This window comes from Eublepharis macularius, chromosome 1, assembly GCF_028583425.1.
Source record: "Eublepharis macularius isolate TG4126 chromosome 1, MPM_Emac_v1.0, whole genome shotgun sequence".
NCBI classification, from domain to species: domain Eukaryota; kingdom Metazoa; phylum Chordata; class Lepidosauria; order Squamata; family Eublepharidae; genus Eublepharis; species Eublepharis macularius.
In genome coordinates, this window is record NC_072790.1 from 252,725,910 (window position 1) to 252,746,557 (window position 20,648).

The 20,648-nt window shown below is 47.8% G+C and overlaps 1 protein-coding gene across 1 annotated transcript in view; it reads right to left on the reverse strand.

The window, feature by feature from the left end:
- Positions 1 to 3,207: 3,207 nt before the first annotated feature.
- LOC129342718 (unconventional myosin-Ie-like) overlaps positions 3,208 to 20,648 on the reverse strand; it is a 59,058-nt gene continuing 41,617 nt past the window's right edge. Inside the window, exons 19-28 of the mRNA XM_054998623.1 lie at positions 20,428 to 20,572; positions 12,082 to 12,196; positions 11,643 to 11,812; positions 10,805 to 10,950; positions 8,858 to 9,004; positions 6,792 to 6,949; positions 5,968 to 6,048; positions 4,961 to 5,147; positions 4,430 to 4,611; positions 3,208 to 3,992 (exon numbers count right to left, since the gene is read on the reverse strand). Coding sequence (XP_054854598.1) covers positions 3,916 to 3,992; positions 4,430 to 4,611; positions 4,961 to 5,147; positions 5,968 to 6,048; positions 6,792 to 6,949; positions 8,858 to 9,004; positions 10,805 to 10,950; positions 11,643 to 11,812; positions 12,082 to 12,196; positions 20,428 to 20,572 — 1,408 coding nt within the window. The 3' untranslated portion in view covers positions 3,208 to 3,915. The remainder of the gene's footprint in view (positions 3,993 to 4,429; positions 4,612 to 4,960; positions 5,148 to 5,967; positions 6,049 to 6,791; positions 6,950 to 8,857; positions 9,005 to 10,804; positions 10,951 to 11,642; positions 11,813 to 12,081; positions 12,197 to 20,427; positions 20,573 to 20,648) is intronic.

Consider the following 20,648-nt stretch of genomic DNA (forward strand, 5'->3'; position numbering starts at 1 on the left):
CATCGTTACTCCAGGTAAGTTTTGAACGCAAAAGAACAGTCTAATCCTGTTTTCTGTGGTTCCCACCTGAGCATCCATCTCCTGTGCACTTAAAGAAAAAGAGACCACATTATTCCCACGATATTGGGGGGTTGATATTGAGTGTATAATCACGGCCGACAATCAGGAGACATTGTTATTGAATCTACAAACGTGTACCTTGACTGCAGTGTGATCCTCTATACTTGGAATGTTGATTGATTTTTGTAAGATTTTAAAAAATATCAGTATTTATATAAGCACGTAGTCACTTTGTACACTGAAAATGTGTTATTGAGAAATACATATTGACTATAGACGTTACTGATATTTTTATCCCCCCGCGTCTGTGGACTGGCCAATTTTCCCACTCAGGGGAACAACCATATTCATTTAAAGGGTGCAGAAAAAGAGCCCTTGGGTCTTGCATTCGGATTGGCAGGCAGAGCTCTGAAATCGGGCAGCAGGCATCAGCTGAGCAGTTTTGTAACTTTCCGTGTTTTGGAGATGGGCAGGCCGGGGGCGGGGGGGAGGAAGGTTGGCAGCATTTTTGCCTGCTCTCCTCCAGTCCCTGCGGGTGAGCCCTTGCAGTCAACGATTCTGACCCAGAGATGGCCATCAGAAGTATTTTTGTATCTTGGCTTCTCTGCTTGGGCCCCCCCCCCCCGACACAGTCCAGAAGCAGATCCCATCAATGCCCTGGCCTGTCCTTTGAAGTCCCATAGCACCATCATGCAAGTATGTGCGCACCAGAAGAAAGAGTCTGTCTGCCTCCCTCCCTGTGGCAGCCATCCTGGCTGATTCAGTGGCCACCCCCGGTCGTATGTCCTTTTTTGCCCTTGCACGCACTTCAGGTATATCTTGTGTGCTTTTTTCAGATCGAAAGGGGGGGAAATGGTTGGTTTTGTATATTTTCTAGTGGGTGAAGAATTGAGGGTAGGAGAGAGCAGGGGGCACATCTGTGAAATGAACATATTAAAGCAAGAATTGGGCTCCGAATGGTGGTTCTCAGATAATTCCTTTGACTGTAGTTGTAATGCATTTAAAAGCTTGTAGGGCAGGGATACTCAGTGGCTCAGGAGCCAACTGTGGCTATTCTGTGTCCCAGGAGCCAACTGTTGCTATTCTGTGCCCCAGGGGCCAACTGTGGCTATTCTGCGCCCCATTCCTAAATAGGTACCAGTCCCAATATTCAGGAAAGCGGACAAAGCCTTTGCATGGTGAGGCCTGGGGTTAGCATTTGGTTTGCACCTTGAAAAAACTGTCACCATTGATCGGATCTTGGTCCCTAGAGAGACATCTTTAACTTTAAGGATCTTTTCTAGCTCCCTCACAGCTGCTCTTCCAAATCTCAGTCTTCTGATTTCTTCATTGCAGTCTCCCTTTTGGTGGATGATTGAGCCAAGGAATAGAAAATTTTGAACAATTTCAATTTCCTCAATGCCAACTTTAATATGGTGTAATTCCTCAGCGGTCATTACTTTTGTCTTCTTGATGTTCAGCTGTAACCCTGCTTTGGCTCGTTCTCCTTTAATTTCCGTCAGTCGTCGTTTCAAGTCTTCGCTATTTTCTGCTAGTAATGTGGTGTCATCTGCATATCTCAAAATGTTAATGTTCCTTCTACCGATTTTCTCTCCCCTCTCCTCTAAATCTAATCCAGCTTCCTGTATAATTGTGCATAGGTTGAACAGATAGGGAGATAATATACAACATTGTCCGACACCTTTGCCAATTGAAAACCGTTCTGCTTCCCCATGTTCTGTCCTGACAGTAGCCTCTTGACCAGAGTACAGGCTGCGCATCAAAACAATCAGATGTTGTGGCACCCCCATTTCTTTTAACAGCCACCATAGCTTTTCACTATCCACACAGACAAAAGCTTTGCTGTCATCTATAAAACGCAGGCTGGTTTTCTTCTGAAATCCCCTGGTATGTTCCATTAGCCATTGCACATTTGCAATGTGATCTCTGGTGCCTCTTCCTTTTCTGAATCCAACTTGGCATAGTCAGTTCTCTTCTGCTGATGTGGCCATTGATTCCTGAAGGGGGTGGATGCATGCATCTTCATCTGGTGTCTCAGCTTTGACCATTCCGCCTTGAGTGACTCTTCCAGGAGTTTAGGCTCTCGACCAAACCTGTGCTCCTGACGGTGTTGCTCTCAGCTTCACTGATACACTCAAACCCCCTCACTATGTCAAGAGTGTGCACCCAAGAGGGTGTGTGTGTGGATCTTTCAGTTGATAGTAATTGCAAACGTGGCAGTTTGTGAGCTGCAGGGTGCGTATCTCTGAGCTAGGAATTTTAATACCCTTCTGCAGCATGAGAGAGCACTCGGATTTCTAACCAAGTAGTGCCTGGGTGTGCGCTCATGTCTCCTGCTAGGAAAAAAAAGTGGACTTTTTCTTACCCCGCTTTAACCCCGTAGGCAGGTGGGACACCACGCTCTCTCGTGCTGGGTCTGCAAAGAGCATCTTGAGGGGAGGGGCAAAGAGGATTCCTGCACTGGAATTTCATTCCCCAAAGAATTCTCTGCATACTTTGATGCGAAATTGCCAAAAGATTTTCTGAATATTTGGCACCTGCGATTGCCCGTAGGGACGGTCTTTTGTTTCAGTATTTGGCGTCTGCCTTTAAGGAGGACCATAGCGCTGCTGGATAAAACCAAATGAATCCAGTGCCCTCTAGTGGCCAGCAGGCCCATCCAGACCATAAATGGGGTAGGAAAGCAGATCTTTGCCTGTCTAGCCTGAGAGAGTCAGATCTACTGCCTCTGCACCTGGAGGTTCCACTTAAGTATCATGACAACACAGCGGGTGCTATTTTCACTTTCCCCCTTGAAAGCCTTTGGAGTCAGGGCCTGCACCCTTTTCTGCATGGGAGGGAGTTCCTTTTGCCTCACCCGAATCTCCTGGAAAGGAAGACCTCCTTTCTTGGGGGCTTCCCCTCTGCTCTGAATGTGAGCACAGGGTGGCCAGGCAGTGGCTGGAGGGGGCGCACCACTTGCAGCCCTTTGTCGGCTGAAGGGTGGCTCTCGGCAGTACATTCACCCCTTTCCCAGTCTAGCCCTGAGAGGATCAGGCAAAAGGAACCTGCCCGATTCGCTCCGCAGGATGCTCCCCCGCCCATTTCTGCAATTTGAAGGCACCCAGAAATAAAGCTCATTTCAGAAAAGGTCTCAAATGTACATAATTTATTCCAAGCCCCCCCCCCGCACTTGCCCCTCCTCCAGATTGCGCACTGCCCTCTCCAACTGAGGCTTGAGCTTCAGGTGGCTTCTAGTCAATCCACCCGCAGCTCTCGCAAAGAATACATTTCTCTTGCCCTTGCAGAGTTTCCAATCCGCCTGCCCCTCTGTATAACAGAGGCAAAAGTCTCCCATGAGAAGCGTTGCTCAGCAGTTTCTTTGACCCCCTGCCTGGACATTTTTCGCTTGATGCGACAGTCACAGCCCCAGGTGCCTGTCTTCTCCCTTTTGGTCCAGAGTCAGCCGAAAGGCAGGTATCCCTCCCCACAGTCTCTGGGCCAAAGTCCCGGGATGCTGGAATTACTCTGCGTCGCTTGCAAGGCAGGGCCGTGCACAGGGGCGAGGAAGCAGCAGTTAGTGTACAAAATAATTTCCGTTGTCTTTGCACAATAGAAGAAAAAGGAGGCCTTCCATCCCAGCTGGGATTTCAAAGGAGTGGCGGTAACCCGCCCTGCCCATTTCCCAAGGTGCCACGTGCTCTCCTGATTGTGACAGATTTTGGAGGAAGATGCCTGGGGGGGACCTCCCACAGCCAGCGCCCTCCTGGGTCCGGCGTGGTCCTCGGCAGTCTTGTGGCAAAGAGCAGAGCAGCTGGCGAGCAGGAGGGGGCGGCCTCTCACCTCCCCTGCTTGAGCTGGAGCGACTTCTCCCCCTCAGATCTTTTCCACGTAGTTCCCTGGGAACAAGCCTTCTTTGCCCCGGATGCGACCCTGCCACCAGCCGGAAGGGTCTGCAAATGGAGAAGCGTCAGGAAGCAGCCGTCTCCTCTCCAGGGAAAAGCCTGCAGAACAGGCAGCCCCCCCCCCCCCCGGCCAAAGGACCTGCACAGCCCAGCGCCCTGGCTTGACCCTGGGTGTTTCCATACCGCTCATGGGGGCAGCCCACCACCTCCCCGGAGCATAGACCACCACGTCTTTCCTCACCCCCCACCCCCAGTGGAAAGGGCCACCGTCAGCGGAACACATCCACAGGCTCCAACCCCCACATTTCCAACAGCCAGCCAGACGCCCCTTACAAACAGCACGAAGAAGCTGGCTGTCCCCATAAGCTATGCTGCCTCTGTCCATGGAGGTTCTCTTTATCTGCAGCTCCTGAACTCCAGCACGGGCAGGGGACTAGGAGGGATGCCCCCGAAGTCCCTGCTGACCATCCCAAACCCCGGCTCACCTTCCTTGATGATTTCAATGAAGTCGTCTGCGTTGAAGCTGAGCTCGTCCGTGTCCTGAGCATCGTAGGCATACAGCGCCCGGCACTGCGGGAGGCGAGGCTGAGGCTTGGGCCTAGGCTTGGGCTTGGCCCGGCCTCCTCCTGGGACGGGCTTGGCTTCCTTGGAGAGGCGCCGCTGCAGGCTGAAAAGGAAGCAGTACAGGTTGGGGACAGGAAGGAGGCCCGTGGCTGCCCTGTTCAGAGGAGCCGTGAATGGAGCAGCCCCAGTTGGGGCAGGCTGCGGTGTCCTCCCCCTCTGAAAAACGAGGCCAGCAAAGGGCGAACCCACCCGATCAGAGCCCTTCCCTCCCGCCCTGGAGCGGCTGCCGTGCAGGACTCGGCAGAAGGCAGAATGACCCAGACGACCACCTAAGGCTGTAAAGGGGAAGAGGAGATTCAGCCCCAACTTCCAGGCTCCCTGAAAGGATGCGGCCCAGGGCAGAGTTTGGGGAAGGGGCACGGCTGCCTCCTCTGCCGCGAAGGCTCACTCACCCAGCCACGCCCTGGTCCGGGACGTTCATGAAGTCCAGGTTGAGATGGGAGGGGGCCGCTTTGGCTCTGGGGCTGGCCCCTTGTCGGGGCAGGCTGGGCTGCTCCATGCTGACCTGGCGGGACATGGATAGGCGAGGCTGCTGCGCCCTGGCCCCTCCGCCACCGCCCCGGCCGTGTCCCTTCGGGCCTGTGAAGAGGCAAAGAGGAGAAGGCATCAGTTGGCCAGGGAGGAGGAGGGGTGGAGAGGAGGCAAGAGAACCGGCGGGCCCAGCCACCCCCCGCAGAAACTTGAGCTCAGAGAAGCCCCTTTGAAATGGGGAGGCTCGCAGGGGGCATCCCAAACCCTCCCCACAACAAGACAGCCCCCCTGTTCAGAAACTTCAGGTGAGTCACCCCCCTTCATTTTATCTGGCCCTCCACACTTTCCGTCTCCCCAACTTTTGCCATTTTCCCCCACCTCTAAACAAAACTAACGTATTTGTTATTCAGGTTCTCTCTCCAAGTGTCCTCCAGCCCAGTCTTCAGAGCGCTATTATGGGATGCGCTGGAACCATTTTGGGACAGGGCCAAAGCATTCTCTGGCTTTGCATTTGACTGTATGAAGGGGCCTTATCCTGAATCAAGACCTGAGTCCTCAGCGTCTCCTGCTCTGACCAGCAGGGCCCTAGCAAAGAGGGGCCGTTTAAGACACCTGCTGCTAGCCGAGGCTCCTTCACAGGAGTCGTGTTCCTGCAGACCCATTCATGGAGGACAAGGCCCACAGTGGCTGCGAGCCGTCGTCCACGTCCAGAGGCCGTCAGTTTCCGACTCCCAGTGCTGGGAGGTCTCTGTGCCTTTCGGCCCTGATTGCTGGCTCTCCAGGGCAGCTGTTTGGTTACTGTGTGCGACGGGACACTGAACCAGAAGGACCGAGGTTGGATCCCTCCGGGATCCAAGACCTTCTGCATGCAACATGGGTGCTCTGCCGTGGAGCTGCGGCATTTCTTCCAGCAAGGATGCTCTTTTACCTGCAGCGGTCGCGGCGTTCCAGCCCAAGGCAGGGGCCCCACTCGGGTACTGGCTCTTCCTGGCATCCTTCCGGGTGGGCCCTGAAATGGGAGCACCTGCGGTCAGCTCTCCAGGTGAAGCGGGCCCCAATCCCCTTGGAACCCACCCAGTGTGGGGGCGACCCTTGCAGGGGTCTAACACCCGCTGCACTCTCCGTTCTTGGCAGCTACCCTCCCCCAAGGGGCTGGTCGCCTTCCCGGACCCCAATACCCCCAGTGAACATGGGATGGGAGTTGTAGGACTGCGGTGCTTGGGCGAGATACCAGCAAGATCCCGTTTCTCTTTCCCAAAGAACTTGGACCCTTATTCAGCAACCCCTGAGTAACCCGACCCAGAAGAGAAGTCTAAAAGTCAGTTTTGCAAGTGTTAAGGAGGAAGGGGGCAGCCACAAAACCAGTCATTCTTACTGGGGTGAGCCTGTAACTGTAAATGATGTGGGAGGAGTTTTACTCCTTTGGGGTTTGCTGAAGCGGCCATTCAGTGCAAGGCAAAGTCCCTGCTCCCCGGAAGCACGCGCAAGGCCAGTCCCCAAAGCGCACCTGAAATCTCAGTTTCAATAGTGGCTGCGTTTCTCCAGAGTTGCATTTGAAGCACAGCGAAGGTCTCGCTCCAAAGATCCTGGGGCACTTGCTAAACCAACGGGGCAATTTCTTGCGATGGTCCCTGGCTAATGCCCTAAGCATCTCAATCAAGGGCCAGGCCACCCTGGCTGCCCCACCCTCTTATTTTAAGCAACAGCCCCCCCCCCTTTTCATCCTCTGCAAGCGAGAGACAGCAAACTCACGGGCGTTTCGGGGCAAGCCAGGTCCAATGCTGACGACCAGCACTTTGCCGTTGTTGCGGAGGAGAGCTAAGTCCCCCTGGCAGATCTGGAACTGGATTTGACGGGACCCGGCAGCTCCCCAAGGGCCCCACCCATCCTTCTTCACCTTGAACTCCAGCCTTGGCGTGGAGAGAGAAAGACAGAAGAGCAGGCCATAAGCCAAGACCCTGGGTGCAGCAAGACAGCCACGGCGGGCAGCCCTAAGACTCGCCTCCTCCCGCGCGGGCTGGCTCTTGCCTGGGCTCCTGCAGTCTGCCAAGTCTCCTTCCGACCACATTTCCCTTTTCCAGCTGACCCACAAGGCACTTGGCACTTCCACCGTGTAATGGGCAAGTTGGCTTATTAAATCCTGCATCCCAGTAAAGGGACGGTGGTAACTGCCCACCGCTGAGAGCCCCCTCCCAAAAAGCCGAAGGAACAGATCCAAAGGGCCACCGAGAGGGCCTTTCTGCTTGTCTGTGTGGGCTTGTAAATGTCCGTATTTTTTGCTTGCCTCTGGCCAGTGACGATTTCCACTGGGTGTGCAGGCAGAGACGCGTTTAAAACTTGGGATTTGCTTCTTTGTTTAGAAATAAATTCCTAACAGACGTCTTGTGGCTCACCGGGCTAGAGAGGGCTAACTTTTGGGCAGGCGTTTTGCAAGACTGTGCTTGCAGCCTCCTTACCCTGGCATAAGGAGCCTCGGTGGGTGGCAGATAAATCCAGCCCAGAACCGGGTGACCCAGCCCAGGTCCTCCCTGCTAGACCGCCGCTTTGCTCCCAAATCTGAGTAAAGAACCTAGGTGGCTCGGTGGCCAGCCCACTAGCCGGCCCAACAAGTTCCTCTTGAATTTACAAAGCACGGATCCTTTTTTGGTTGGCATGCGAGAGAGGTATACAATTCTGAGCAGCAAGATGACAGGCGGCAGGGGGGAAATGTCTCCCCCCTCGCTTCTCAGAGTTGCTCGATGAAGCTGACTGGTAGAAAACTCAAGGGAACACTAACTTCACACGACCTGAGTGTTTCCTCCACGGAAGAGGAGTGGAGAAATGTATGGAGGGAGATACAGCTATCCACAGCCTTGGCCACTAAACAGAACCTCCTCGAACGGAGGCAGTCTATCTCTGAATACTAGCCATAGGGCAAAACTACAGGCAGCGTTCCATGAAAATATCCTGCTTGCAAGTTCCATAGAGGACGGGACGGTCCACTTCCGGAAACAGGATGCTAGGCTAAGCAGGACGTTTTACCTTCTTGTATGGAGTTCATGATGTGGCAAAGGGTATTAAAAAAAAGGCAACAGATACATTTACAGAAGAAAGTGTCTGTTAACGTGACCAGCAGGGGCTGAGCAGAATCTCCAGAGTCTTCCTGGGGAGCCAGTTCCAGAAGTTTTATTGCCAGGGCCTTTTTTGTCATGGCACCGAAACTCCGGAACTCTTCCTCCAGGGAGACTCGTCTGCCCCTTTCCGTTGCCATCTTTGGCCAGCAAGTAAAGCCCTTTTTTGTTTTGTTTGGCATTCCCTCCTTTCTGCCCAATGACTTAATTATTTTTTATGCTTTTATATGTATTTTACACTCCGGTTTTAATTGTTTTAATGATGTCCTTTTGTTGGTTTTTAAGATGTGATTTGATTATGTACGTTTTAATTTGCTAGTCATTTTGGTGGTCCTTGCGAAGGCAGAAAGGCAGGGTATAAACTCTGTAAAATAAATGAATTGGTCTCTCAAGGTCATTCTGGTCCCCTCTGATTGGCACTGACTGTCCAGGGTCTCGGATGGAAGTCGTTCACATCGCCCTCGGCCTCATCCTTCCTGCTGAACCCTCTGCGTGCAACCCAGGTGCTCCACTACTGAGCCAAGGTCCTACCCCCATGTTCAGAGGCAGTCTATCTTTGCCTGCCAGATGCCAGGATCCAGGGCAGTCGTATCTTCCTCCTAAACTTCCTGACGGGGCACCCAGCTGGCCACTGCTGAGCACGGGAAGTTAGACCGGCGGGACCTTCCTTGGCAATGCTCATCTTTGGGGAACTTCACAGCTACTTACTGGTTGCTGAACTTGACCGCCAGCGGCTTCTGGGTCCTTTCTTCGTAACGCTTGCAGAGCAAGCTCAGCAGCTCCGTCTTGAACACCGACTCCAGGACGCTGTCGTACTGGGGCTCGTGAATGATCATGAAGTCGTCCTGCAGCGTGCTTGGGAAGAAGAGCAAAGGGCAGAGGTCAGGCTTTGGGAAGGCACCAGCGTGAACACGCTTCATGTCGGGAAGTTCATCCTTGCAGGACTTAAAAAGATCTCGTTAAAATCCTGACCCATATCCACTGAAAATATTCCTGCCTGCAGAAGTTCCTAAAAATAGTTTTCTTTAAAAAGAAAGACGATCAGATCCCGTGAAGAAGATGCCCTTCCAAACATGCGGGACTGCTTATAGTTTTTCATCCTGTAAGACGAAAAATCCTCAGCCTCTGTGCCTTGTTTGTTTGGCCCTCCTGTGTGAGACAAGATGCTGGACTAGACGGGCCCCTGGCTCAGTCCAGCAGGCTCTTCTTACGTTCTTAAAAAATAGAAGAGAGTCCAGTAGCACCTTTAAGACTATCCAACTTTATTGTAGCATAAGCTTTCAAGAGCCACAGCTCTCTTCATCAGATGCATCGTCAGCTTTTGAGAACCACAGCTCTCTTCGTCAGATAATCTGATGAAGAGAGCTGTGGTTCTCGAAAGCTGTCGATGCATCTGAAGAAGAGAGCTGTGGTTCTCGAAAGCTTATGCTACAATAAAGTTGGTCTAACACAGCTAACTCCTCCAAATCTATTATGTTCTTATGTTTTCCTGTTTTAGCACCAGCTTAAAGCTGGCCAGTCTCCCTTTTCCTGGGACTCGGCTGTGTTTTCTACACAAGGAAAATAAAATAACCCAGACCACAAACTATAAGGATGAACAAAAAACAACTGAAAGCTCAGCCTTAAAGACCCCAGAACCAAACCGCAAAGGGAACATTTGCTTAGAAGAGGACTGGGAAAAGTTCCTGGAGGGGAGAGGCTGGATGGCTACTAGCAATCAAGGTTCAATGGAACCTCCAGATTCAGAGGCAGGGTACCTTTGAACGCTCGTTGCTGGGGCACAAAACCGGGAAGGGATGTTGTTTTCATGGGCCACTTGGAGGCCTTCCAGGGGCAAACATTTGGCTACTGCAGGGAACAGGATTCTGAAGTGGATGAAGCCACCATATTCTCATCTTGCAGGTTTTTTCTTGGATTCTTAAGGGCAAACATTCCCCCAGGCTCAGCCTGATTCCCACAAGCAACTAACTGCCAGACTGCTGGTGAAACAGCTCCTGCAAGTGCCCCCACCAGTTCCGTCACCCAACCAGGTCAGGGAGGAGAGTTTTCCTCACTTCTTCTCCATTGTTGTTGTTCATCCACCTTTCTCACTAAGATCCAAGGCGGATTGCACAGTCCGAGGGAAAACACAATATAATCAAACAGCTAGGACATTCACTGAGCAAAGTTCAATAATGAACAACAGTTAGGGCAATTAGGGAAAGAGCTACAATAGGGTATGGTAGGAGAAGATATGGAAAAACAAGCATAAAGCTGAGCACAGAGTTGAAATCTTTCTGAAACAAAGCATCACAAATTTGCACGGCCTCTTTTGCAATGAAGAAACTCCCTAGCAGGTGCAGGGCTGGATCAGCAAACAGCACAGAGTAGCAACTAGTCCCCGCCCCTACCAATGCATCTTTCTGAGATACTTCTTACGCCACAGCCCGATAATCTGGGTAGGAAGCCCTTCCGAATAATTCAGTTTTGCATAGTTTGTGGAAAGCTGGGAGGCAGGCCGTTCCATAGGGTGGGGGCCACCACAGAGAAAGCAGCTGTTGATCTTGCCCAGCTGCAGGGTGGATATCTGCAGAAGGCCCTGTCCAGACGAGCGAAGCTGCCACGGCACAACACAGGGGAAGAGGTGGCCGCACTTGAAACCCGTTCAATCCTCACCTCAAGGAGACCGACTGGATCCTCTCCAACTCGATCTGCCTCTTCAGGACCTCCCTGATCATCCCTTTCTCCGGCCCTTGCTTCACCTTCTCGCGGCCAATCAAGTAGAGACATTTGGGGGTGAGGATCAGGTCTCGTTTCACCGTCTGGAGGAGAAGCGGCAGAGGATAAAGTTAGGAAGTGGGTGGGCAGGAGGCTCCGGAGGGCAAGCCAGAAAGGAGACGAGAGGTGAGGCCCTTGACGGGCTTGTCAAAGGCATAAATCTTTCCTTTTTAAATACACACAATGAGCACAGAAACTGATTGTTATTGTTATTACAAGGTGTAAAAAAGTGTTATTGTTATTACAAGGTGTAAAAAAAAAAGCCCACCAGCATTGCAAAAATATGCATTCCCATCATACTTTGAACAGGTAGGCCCGTACAGCAGGAATAACGCAGTTGCCTCGTTCAAAGCCATCTGGGTTTGGCTGGCTGACAGCAGCTCTTGCCAAGCAGAAAAATAGTAAAGCATAAGCTTTCAAGAACCACAGCTCTCTTCGTCAGATGCATCGACAGCTTTCGAGAACCACAGCTCTCTTCGTCAGATGCATCGACAGCTTTCGAGAAACACATGACGATGCATCTGGTGAAGAGAGCTGTGGTTCTCGAAAGCTGGTGATGCATCTGACGAGGAGAGCTGTGGTTCTTAAAAGCTTATGCTACAATAAAGTTGGTTAGTCTTAAAGGTGCTACTGGACTCTGCTACTTTGCGACTACAGATTAACACGGCTAACTCCTCTGGATCTATGACCAGGCAGAGAAAGGCTTCTGGAGGACGCGAGCCCCTCTGCATCTCACCTTGAATCGCCGGTCGTACTTGACGATGGTGTCTGCGAAGTCCACGCGTTCCCGCCGGCCCACAAAGCGCCGCAGCTCCGGCTGGTTCTCCAACCCAATGTAGTCACCCATGAAGTTGCGGTTGATGCTATTTCGCCGCCGCTCCTTCTTGTTCAGGACAATGTTGGAAGCTTCAGAACACAAGAGGTGGAGTCGTTGTTGTTGTGAGTCCCACGGCAGTTTGGCAGCTGAGAGGGGAAAGGCTCTCTGGACAATCCCCGGGGGGGGGGGGGGGTCGGTCTTTCTAAGGATCCCTTTACATGTCCCCGCAGTAGAGCGCCTCCCCTCTTGGACATGTACTGTGGCCGAGGCCCAGAGTGGCAGGGAATCACACCCCTGCTGTCCACTGGCACCCAGCTTGAGCGCTATCCCCGTGGGCCAGTGGGCCAGGAACACTTACCTTCTTCCCTCATCCGGATGTATTTGCGCACGGCCACATGCTTGCGCCAGGCTTTCTGAATGACACGGGCGTAGCCGTCATAACGGCGCTCCCGCGTCTCCTCCAGAAGGAAGAGCTGGAAGGGGAAAAGTGCTGTGTGACACTGATCACGTGCCCCGAGCCTGTCTGAAGCACCTTGTGTCAGGCAGTAGATTCCAGAGGGGCCGCCCCAAAAACACTCCAAGATGGAAAGGGGCAGGGTGTCATTTTAACATGTCATTTTCAGGAGGGAAAAGGTCTCCAGGTGGCCCTGGCCGGGCACCAACTTGCTGGTTTCCTGGTCGGACCCAGGGAGCAGAGCCAGGGCCAAATTTGGCAAGACGGGGAATATCAGGTAGATTATAGGTGGTATGATAACAATGAGGGAAAGTGGTCCCCAATACACATTAAACAAAGGAGGAAATTCCTAAGAGACCACTAATACAATCATGAAGATTGTCTCAGTATAAATAAATACCATTTATAGGTCAAACCAAGTATAGCAATATTTTGGTCAAAACATATGTAATAATATAATATCCTTTCAGGTAAGTATCAATCATCTGTTGATTTCAATAATTCTCTCTTTGCAACTGCAAAACGGGCTGTCTAAAGAGCTGACGCTGACGGAGCTGTCAGAAGTGAAGAAAGGTATGGAAACAATACAAAATGAATTACAAGGAACGCAGCAGAGAGTTAAAACAGTAGAAGGAGCGATGGAGAATCTAGCAGACACGCAACAAACAGAGATGAGACTGATGAGGGGAAGGATGGCGGTTGCGGAAAGTAGACACATGGAGAAGCAGCTCAGATTTCGCGGTCTGCCGGGGATAGAAGGAAAGACAGCGCAAGAACAGATGACTGAGGTGTTAGCTGAATACCTGGGGAAGGAGGAGGAGGAAGTTGTGGCTATCCTCGATGTGGCATATCGCGTGAATTCGAGAATTGCAACCCAGAGGAAAGTACCAAGAGATGTGATTGTGCAATTTACAACACGAAACATGAAAGAGAAGATTGTGACTAAACAGTTTCAAGATCCATTGGAGATCGATGGCAAGACAATTATCATAATGAAGGAATTACCCAGATCAGTGTTACTAGATCGGAAAAAATATAAAGCGCTAATCCAGATGTTGAAGGACATGAAAATCAGGTATAGATGGGAGCTTCCAGAAGGTTTGTCCTTTGAATTTGGAGGTGCCAAAAAGCGCATTAGATCTGAGCAGGAGATGGAGCGATTTATAAGGGACAATGAAAAAGACTTACCAACAAGATTATGAGTATGGAGTGTAAAGTATTATCTTGGAATGTAAATGGACTAAACTCACCGAATAAGAGGAAAAATATCTTCCACTGGCTATTAAAACAAAAATGTGACATTGTTTGTTTGCAAGAGACTCATATTCGAAAGCAGGATGTAAAATATTTAAAATTGGGAAAATTGGGCAAGGAATTTGTAGCGGCCTCAAGCAAGAAAAAAAAGAGGAGTGGTGTTGTATGTAAAAGAGGAGCTACAGCCAAAATTTGTAATGAAAGATGTGGAAGCCAGATTTGTAGCAGCGGAATGTACTTGGAACTTAAAGAGAGTGTTGGTAGTCGGAGTTTATGCACCTAACGGTGCAAAAGAAAGCTTCTTTGAGGATTTGAGGAAGCATTTAGACGATCTTTCATATGACCAGATAATTCTTGCTGGAGACTTCAATGGAGTGACAGACTTGGAATTAGATAAAAAGACAATAACGGCACAAAAGAAAAGAGGATTATTACCAAAGCTCTTTTTTGAGTTGATTCAACAAGAGACTCTCGAAGATGTATGGAGGAGAGAATATCCCAAAAGCAGACAGTTTACTTTTTATTCTGCAAGGCACTCTTCATTATCAAGAATTGACATGATCTGGGCCTCAAAAGACTTAGCGTTATGGACTAAGGAGGTAGAAATAATGCCGATGGTAGGCTCAGATCACAACCCAATTATGTGGAAACTAGGGAAAAGGAGAAAAAGGAAAGCATGGAGAATAAATGAGGACTTGCTACAAGAAGGAGAGAACATGGAGATATTGAGAAGAGAGACAAAGTTCTTCATACAATACAACGTGAATAAAGAAGTACCAACTGACAAAGTTTGGGATGCTTATAAGGCGGTTATAAGGGGCATACTAATGGACTTAAATGGTAGAGCAAGAAAGAAGAAAGAGGAGAAAAGACAAGAGATTGAGGAGAAAATAAAAGCCAAAGAAACACAGCTAAAAAAGAGACCAGGGAAAAAGAAATTATACCAGGAAATTAAAATACTTCAAGAACAGCTAACAGCAATGAGTAATAAAGAATTGGAGTGGAACCTTAAAAGATTGAATCAGAAAGCATTTGAAGGTGCAAATAAACCTGGGAAGTACCTGGCATGGCAATTGAAGAAGAGAAGGGAAAAGAAAATAATAAATAAAATTTGTGAAGACAACAAAACGTATTTGGAACAGACTACCATTAGTAGAGCCTTTTATAAATTCTACGCTAAGCTGTACAATAAGAAAGAAGTAAATAAAGAATCAATAGCGTCATACTTGGAGAAAACGAAACTTCCAGAAATCTCGGAAGCTTGGAGAAATAAATTGAACAGTGAAGTAACGGACGAGGAAATAAGTAAGGCAATACAATCTGCAAATCTAGGAAAGGCGCCAGGGCCAGATGGACTTACGGCTAAATTTTATAAGACAATGGCCAATGAACTGGCACCATTCCTAAAAGAGGTGATCAACGGAGTTCTAAGGGATCAAAGGATTCCAGACACCTGGAGTGAAGCGAATATATCATTGATCCCAAAAGAGGGCCAAGACTTGACTAACGTGAAAAATTACAGACTTATATCGTTACTTAATAATGACTATAAAATTTTTGCGAAGATATTGGCGGAGAGACTGAAGGGGTGGCTCTCGGAGGTTATAGAGGAGGAACAAGCAGGTTTTTTGCCAGACAGACAAATAAGAGACAATTTAAGGACAGTGATTAATGCTATTGAATATTATGATAAGCGTTGTGACAAAGAGGTTGGTTTCTTCTTTGTTGACGCTGAAAAGGCGTTTGACAATTTAAACTGGGACTTTGTTTGCCACTATGGAAAAGCTACAATTGGGAGAAAGATTCATCAGAGCAATTAAGGAAATCTACAGAGACCAGACTGCAGCAATTGTGGTGAATGATGAAGCGACCAAGAAATTGACTATAAGTAAAGGAACAAGACAAGGTTGCCCGTTGTCTCCACTGTTGTTCATTTTAGTATTGGAGATCCTGATGATACAAATACGACAAGATGAAGAAATTCGAGGAATAAAAATAAAGGACTATTCATATAAGGTCAGAGCATTTGCGGATGATATAATGTTAATTGTAGAGGACCCATTGGAGAACATGCCAAAAGTGATAGATAAGATCAAGGAGTTTGGAGACTTGGCAGGTTTCTATATTAATAAAAAGAAGTCAAAGATACTATGCAAAAATATGACTAAGCAGAAACAACAATTGTTAATGGAAATAACGGACTGTGAAGTAACAAGTAAGGTGAAATATTTGGGAATTGAACTGACTGCAAAGAATATAGATTTATTTAAAAACAATTATGAGAAACTATGGACTCAGATAGAGAGAGACTTGATTAAATGGAACAGGTTGAATCTGTCATGGTTGGGTAGGATTGCAGCAGTTAAGATGAATGTGTTACCAAGAGTAATGTTTTTGCTACAGACAATACCAATCATCAGAGACTCTAAACAATTTGAAAAATGGCAGAGGAAAATATCAGATTTTGTATGGGCAGGCAAGAAGCCTCGAGTGAAAATGAAAGTTTTACAAGACGCAAAAGAAAGAGGCGGAATGCAACTGCCCAACCTGAGACTTTACCACGATGCAATCTGCCTAGTGTGGCTGAAAGAGTGGATGACGCTAAAGAACAAGAAATTACTAGCCCTAGAGGGATATAAAAAAATATTTGGATGGCATGCATACCTATGGCATGATAAAGTAAAGGTGAACTCGATGTTCCTGCATCATTATATACGGAGAAGTTTATATACAATCTGGAAGAAGTACAGAATTTATCTACAAGAAGGAACTCCTTTGTGGGTAGTTCCATATGAGGTGATAGATCCGAGAGCTGTTGATAATGAGCAACAATGTTTAACTTACAACGAAATAACTAGAACTGAAGCATCCAAACTCAGAATGAAGACGCAGGAGGAACTATCACCTTATTATGACTGGTTCCAGTACAGACAGATCAGAGACTTGTATAATTCGGACTCTGTAAAGGGAGGTATACGAACAGAGAACTCGGAACTAGAGCAGACCCTTCTTAAAGAGGACAAGAAAAGAATATCTAAGGTATATCAAGTACTGTTGAAATGGTATACCGAGGATGAGATAGTAAAAACACAAATGGTGAAATGGGCTATAAATTTTAATAAAGAAATAACAATGGAGGCATGGGAATACTTGTGGAAGACTACAATGAAGACAACGACATGTACTAGCATTAAAGAGAACATTTACAAAATGATTTATCGTTGGTACATGACACCAAAGAAGATTGCGCTAGGGAATTTGAATACTTCTAATAAATGCTGGAAATGTAGGAAGCATGAGGGCTCCCTCTATCATATGTGGTGGTCGTGTGAGGTAGCTAGGCAGTACTGGGAGGAAATAATAAGAGAAATGAGTGAAATTTTACAATTTCAAATTAATAAGAACCCAGAACTCCTGCTACTAAACCTGGGAATGGAGGGAATTCCAGCCCATCATAGGACGTTGATATTTTATATGACAGCAGCAGCCAGACTTTTGTACGCTCAAAAATGGAAAGTACAAGAAGTGCCAACTATTGAAGATTGGATCTACAAATTGCTGTACATGGCAGAAATGGACAAGATGACAAGAAAACTGAGAAATCTGGACTCAGGGCAGTTTAACACAGACTGGGAGAAGCTGAAACAATATTTGGAGAAGAAATGGGAGGTGGGAGGAGAACTGTGGCAGTTTAAGAACTACTGAAGTATAATAAAATGCAGAGGGGGGTGACTTTACCGGGGGGGAGAAGAGACAAACGTGAATCTCTAAGCAGTTAGATTAATAGATTGACATATATATGGATACATACAGATTAATAAACAGAATATCGATAGAAAATAACTAACCATAAGGGCTAATTATAAGGATTGATTAACTAATAATATTTTCTTTTTGGTAAGACTGGTATAATGTACCAAACTGAATATGTTTATTTGAAGATATATACGAGTCAAATTGTTTGATTATGTGATGATAGTTATATGGAATTATTATTGAAGGGAAATAGAAACATTAAAGTAATTAAATATAACTAAAATAGAAAGAAGAAGATAGAATGAGTAACATATAGAGCATAAGTCAAATTGTTTGATTTAAATGAATGTATGATTTATATGGTTCATGATTTATAGAAATATTTGAAATCGGAATTATGGAAAATGGGATAAATTGTTTATCCAATATGGAAATAATGACTCATAGTTTGGGTATAGAGTATTAAAAATAGTTAAGAATGTATTGCTTAGAATAAATGGGAGATTATATATTTGTTAGATAGAGGAATTTAAAAAGAGCAAGGGAAAAGGGACAAAGGGTTGGAAAACTGTTGGAAGTCAACAAAAAAGGGGGGGAAAGGGAGGGGGTTAGAAATGGAAAATGGGAGAATTGATTGTAATGTATAAATAATTGATCCTAACCCAATAAAAAAATTTTCTAAAAAAAATAAAGAGCTGACGCACCCGTGGCCAACTGCCCAGGAGCATACTCAACCATTGTTGGATATCAGCGGAAATCCTGCCTAAAAACAGAAAAACGTATCAAAGAGACAATTATTGAAATCGACAGATGATTGATACTTACCTGAAAGGGACATTGTGACAATTGACCAGTAATGTGATTTCTCCACAGGCTCTGGTTGTGATATGAACAAACCATTGCTCAATTGTGGTAGAAGGATATATTATTGCATATGTTTTGACCAAAATATTGCTATACTTGGTTTGACCTATAAATGGTCCCTGTGACACTGAGAGATCTCTGTCTTTTGGTGCTACACCTCTGAAGATGCCAGCCACAGCTGCTGGCGAAACGTCAGGAACTACAATGCCAAGACCACGGCAATACAGCCCGGAAAACCCACAACAACCATCTTATCAAAAGAGTAAAATCAAGATAAACTTATGTCCACAGCATCCCCCTGATCCACCAAAGTAGTAACTCTTTCGAAAAAGAAGATACGGTTAGTCTGACATGACTTGTTCTTGAGGAACCCCTGCTGGCTCTTAGTAAGCACAGCTGTCTTTTCTAAATGCTCAAGGACTGACTGATTCATTCCAGGACCTTTCCAGGGGTGGGTGTCAGGCTGATGTCTGCTCCTTTCCCCCCCTCCTCCTCCTCTTTCCCCTTCTTGAAAATGAGGACAACATTTGCCTGCTCCCAAGCTTCTGGCACCTCACCTGTACGCCAAGAATTGTCTAAGAGCCAAAACACATGTTAAGAAATACCTAGGTTCAGCACGTGTTCTCTTACCTCAAGGTTTGCCGGGATCTGTAGGCGTCCTGGAAGCTTAAAGTTTAGCATTTACAGAGCAGCAAAAAGGGGAAGGGAAATACAGGCGCCTGTATTTTAAGCTTTAAGCTTCCAGGACGCCTTTAAGCTTCCAGGACGCCTACAGATCCTTTAAGCTTCCAGGACTTTAAGCTTCCAGGACGCCTACAGATCTTTAAGCTTCCAGGACGCCTACTTTAAGCTTCCAGGACGCCTACAGATCCCGGCAAACCTTGAGGTAAGAGAACACGTGCTGAACCTAGGTATTTCTTAACGTGTGTTTTGGCTCAAAGATGCTCCACCATTACATCCGCAAATCCCTTTAGGGCCCTCGGGTGCAATTCATCTGGCCCTAAGGACTTGATTTCATTTTAAAAAATGAAACTGGGTGTTTACGTGCCACTCCGATGTCTCTCCTAGGCTGCAATTCCATTTCTTCCTCATGTGTTCCCTTTTTGCCAGAGTGAGTTCAGTTCCCCTTGCAAGTGAAGACCGAGGCAAAGCAGGAACTGAGCAGTTCGGCCCCCTCTTTATCACCTGTTAAAATCTCACTCTCCCCACAGCGGCACTAAGACTTCCTCCTCCTTTTTCCTGATCCAAACATGTGTTGAGCAACTCTTGCCAGCCTACGCTCATATTGACCTTCGGCTTTACTAACACTCTCTCTGTACAAGCTCTGGCAATTTGATTATATTCGTCCTTGGCTCTACAACCCTCCGTCCATTTCTTAAATGTGTCTTTTTTAATTTTCAGATCTTTAGAAAGCTGTTTATGGAGCCACCCTGGCTTCTTTAGGTTCCTCCCATTTTTCCTTCTCACTGGAATCGCCTGTGATTGTGCTCTCAATATCTTGCTTTTAAGAAACTCCCCCTCATCTTGAACTTCCTTCTCCTTGAGTATTTATAAATAATTCTAATCTCCTTGAGGATTTATAAATAAACTTGCAACTACAGTTGCAAGCCAGCAGGCTTCCTGCAAACTTATTTGCATAGGAAGAGTAATTCTGAGGGCTCCATTTCAAGAAGTACTGGTTGCCGGGCCGTCGCCTGACCTCGACTGCTCAAAAGCAACTGGCCAGTCACTGTGCTCAAGAAGAGGGGCCAAGCTGTAGCTGACTTGTGAGCACCCGGTCCAGGGTTTCCAGGGCCAGAGACTCACAGAAGTGGTTTGCCATTGCCTGCCTCTTCATAGCAACGCTGATCTTTCCCGGAGGTCTCCCATCCAAGTAGTAACCAGGGCTGACCCTGTTTAGCTTCTGAGATCTGGCAAGATTGGGCTTTCCTGGGCTATCCAGGTCAGGGCAGGATCTGGGAGACCCAGGTTCGAATCCTGCCATGGAAGCTCACTGGGTGACCGTGGGCCACTCGCACTCTCTCAGCCTAACTTACCTCACAGGGTTGTTGTGAGGATAAAATGGAGGCGAGGAGAATAATTTATACCCAGTGAGGACAGTTTCAGGTGGGTGGCTGTGTTGGCCTGTAGTAGAAGAGCAAGATTCAGTTCCAAATGCAGGATATAAGCTTTTGATAATCAAAGCTCCCTTTGTCAAAGGGAGCACTGACTCTCGAAAGTTTATACCCTAGACATCTTGCTGACCGTTCAGGTGCTATTGGACTCACCCACTGCGTCACCCATGCTAGGCAACAAATAAGGAATGACCGAAAAGGGGGCCCCACACAGCTGTTCCCCTCCAGGCCCACCCCGTCGCTCCCGCTCTTCCGCACTCACCGATTCGGGGGCTTTAATGAAGACCTTGGTCCGGCCCAGCTGGTACTGATCGGCATCCATGTTGACAGCCTTCATCAGGTGCACCACGCCCTGCCTCTCATCTCCACGCCAGGAAGGCCACGTCTGTGGTGTCAGGATGGCGTATCTAGGTGAGAGAGGGCATGGGGAGGGAAGCCTCAGAGCTCTGCACAGTTCTCAAAAATACCAGGGAGGGCTGAACG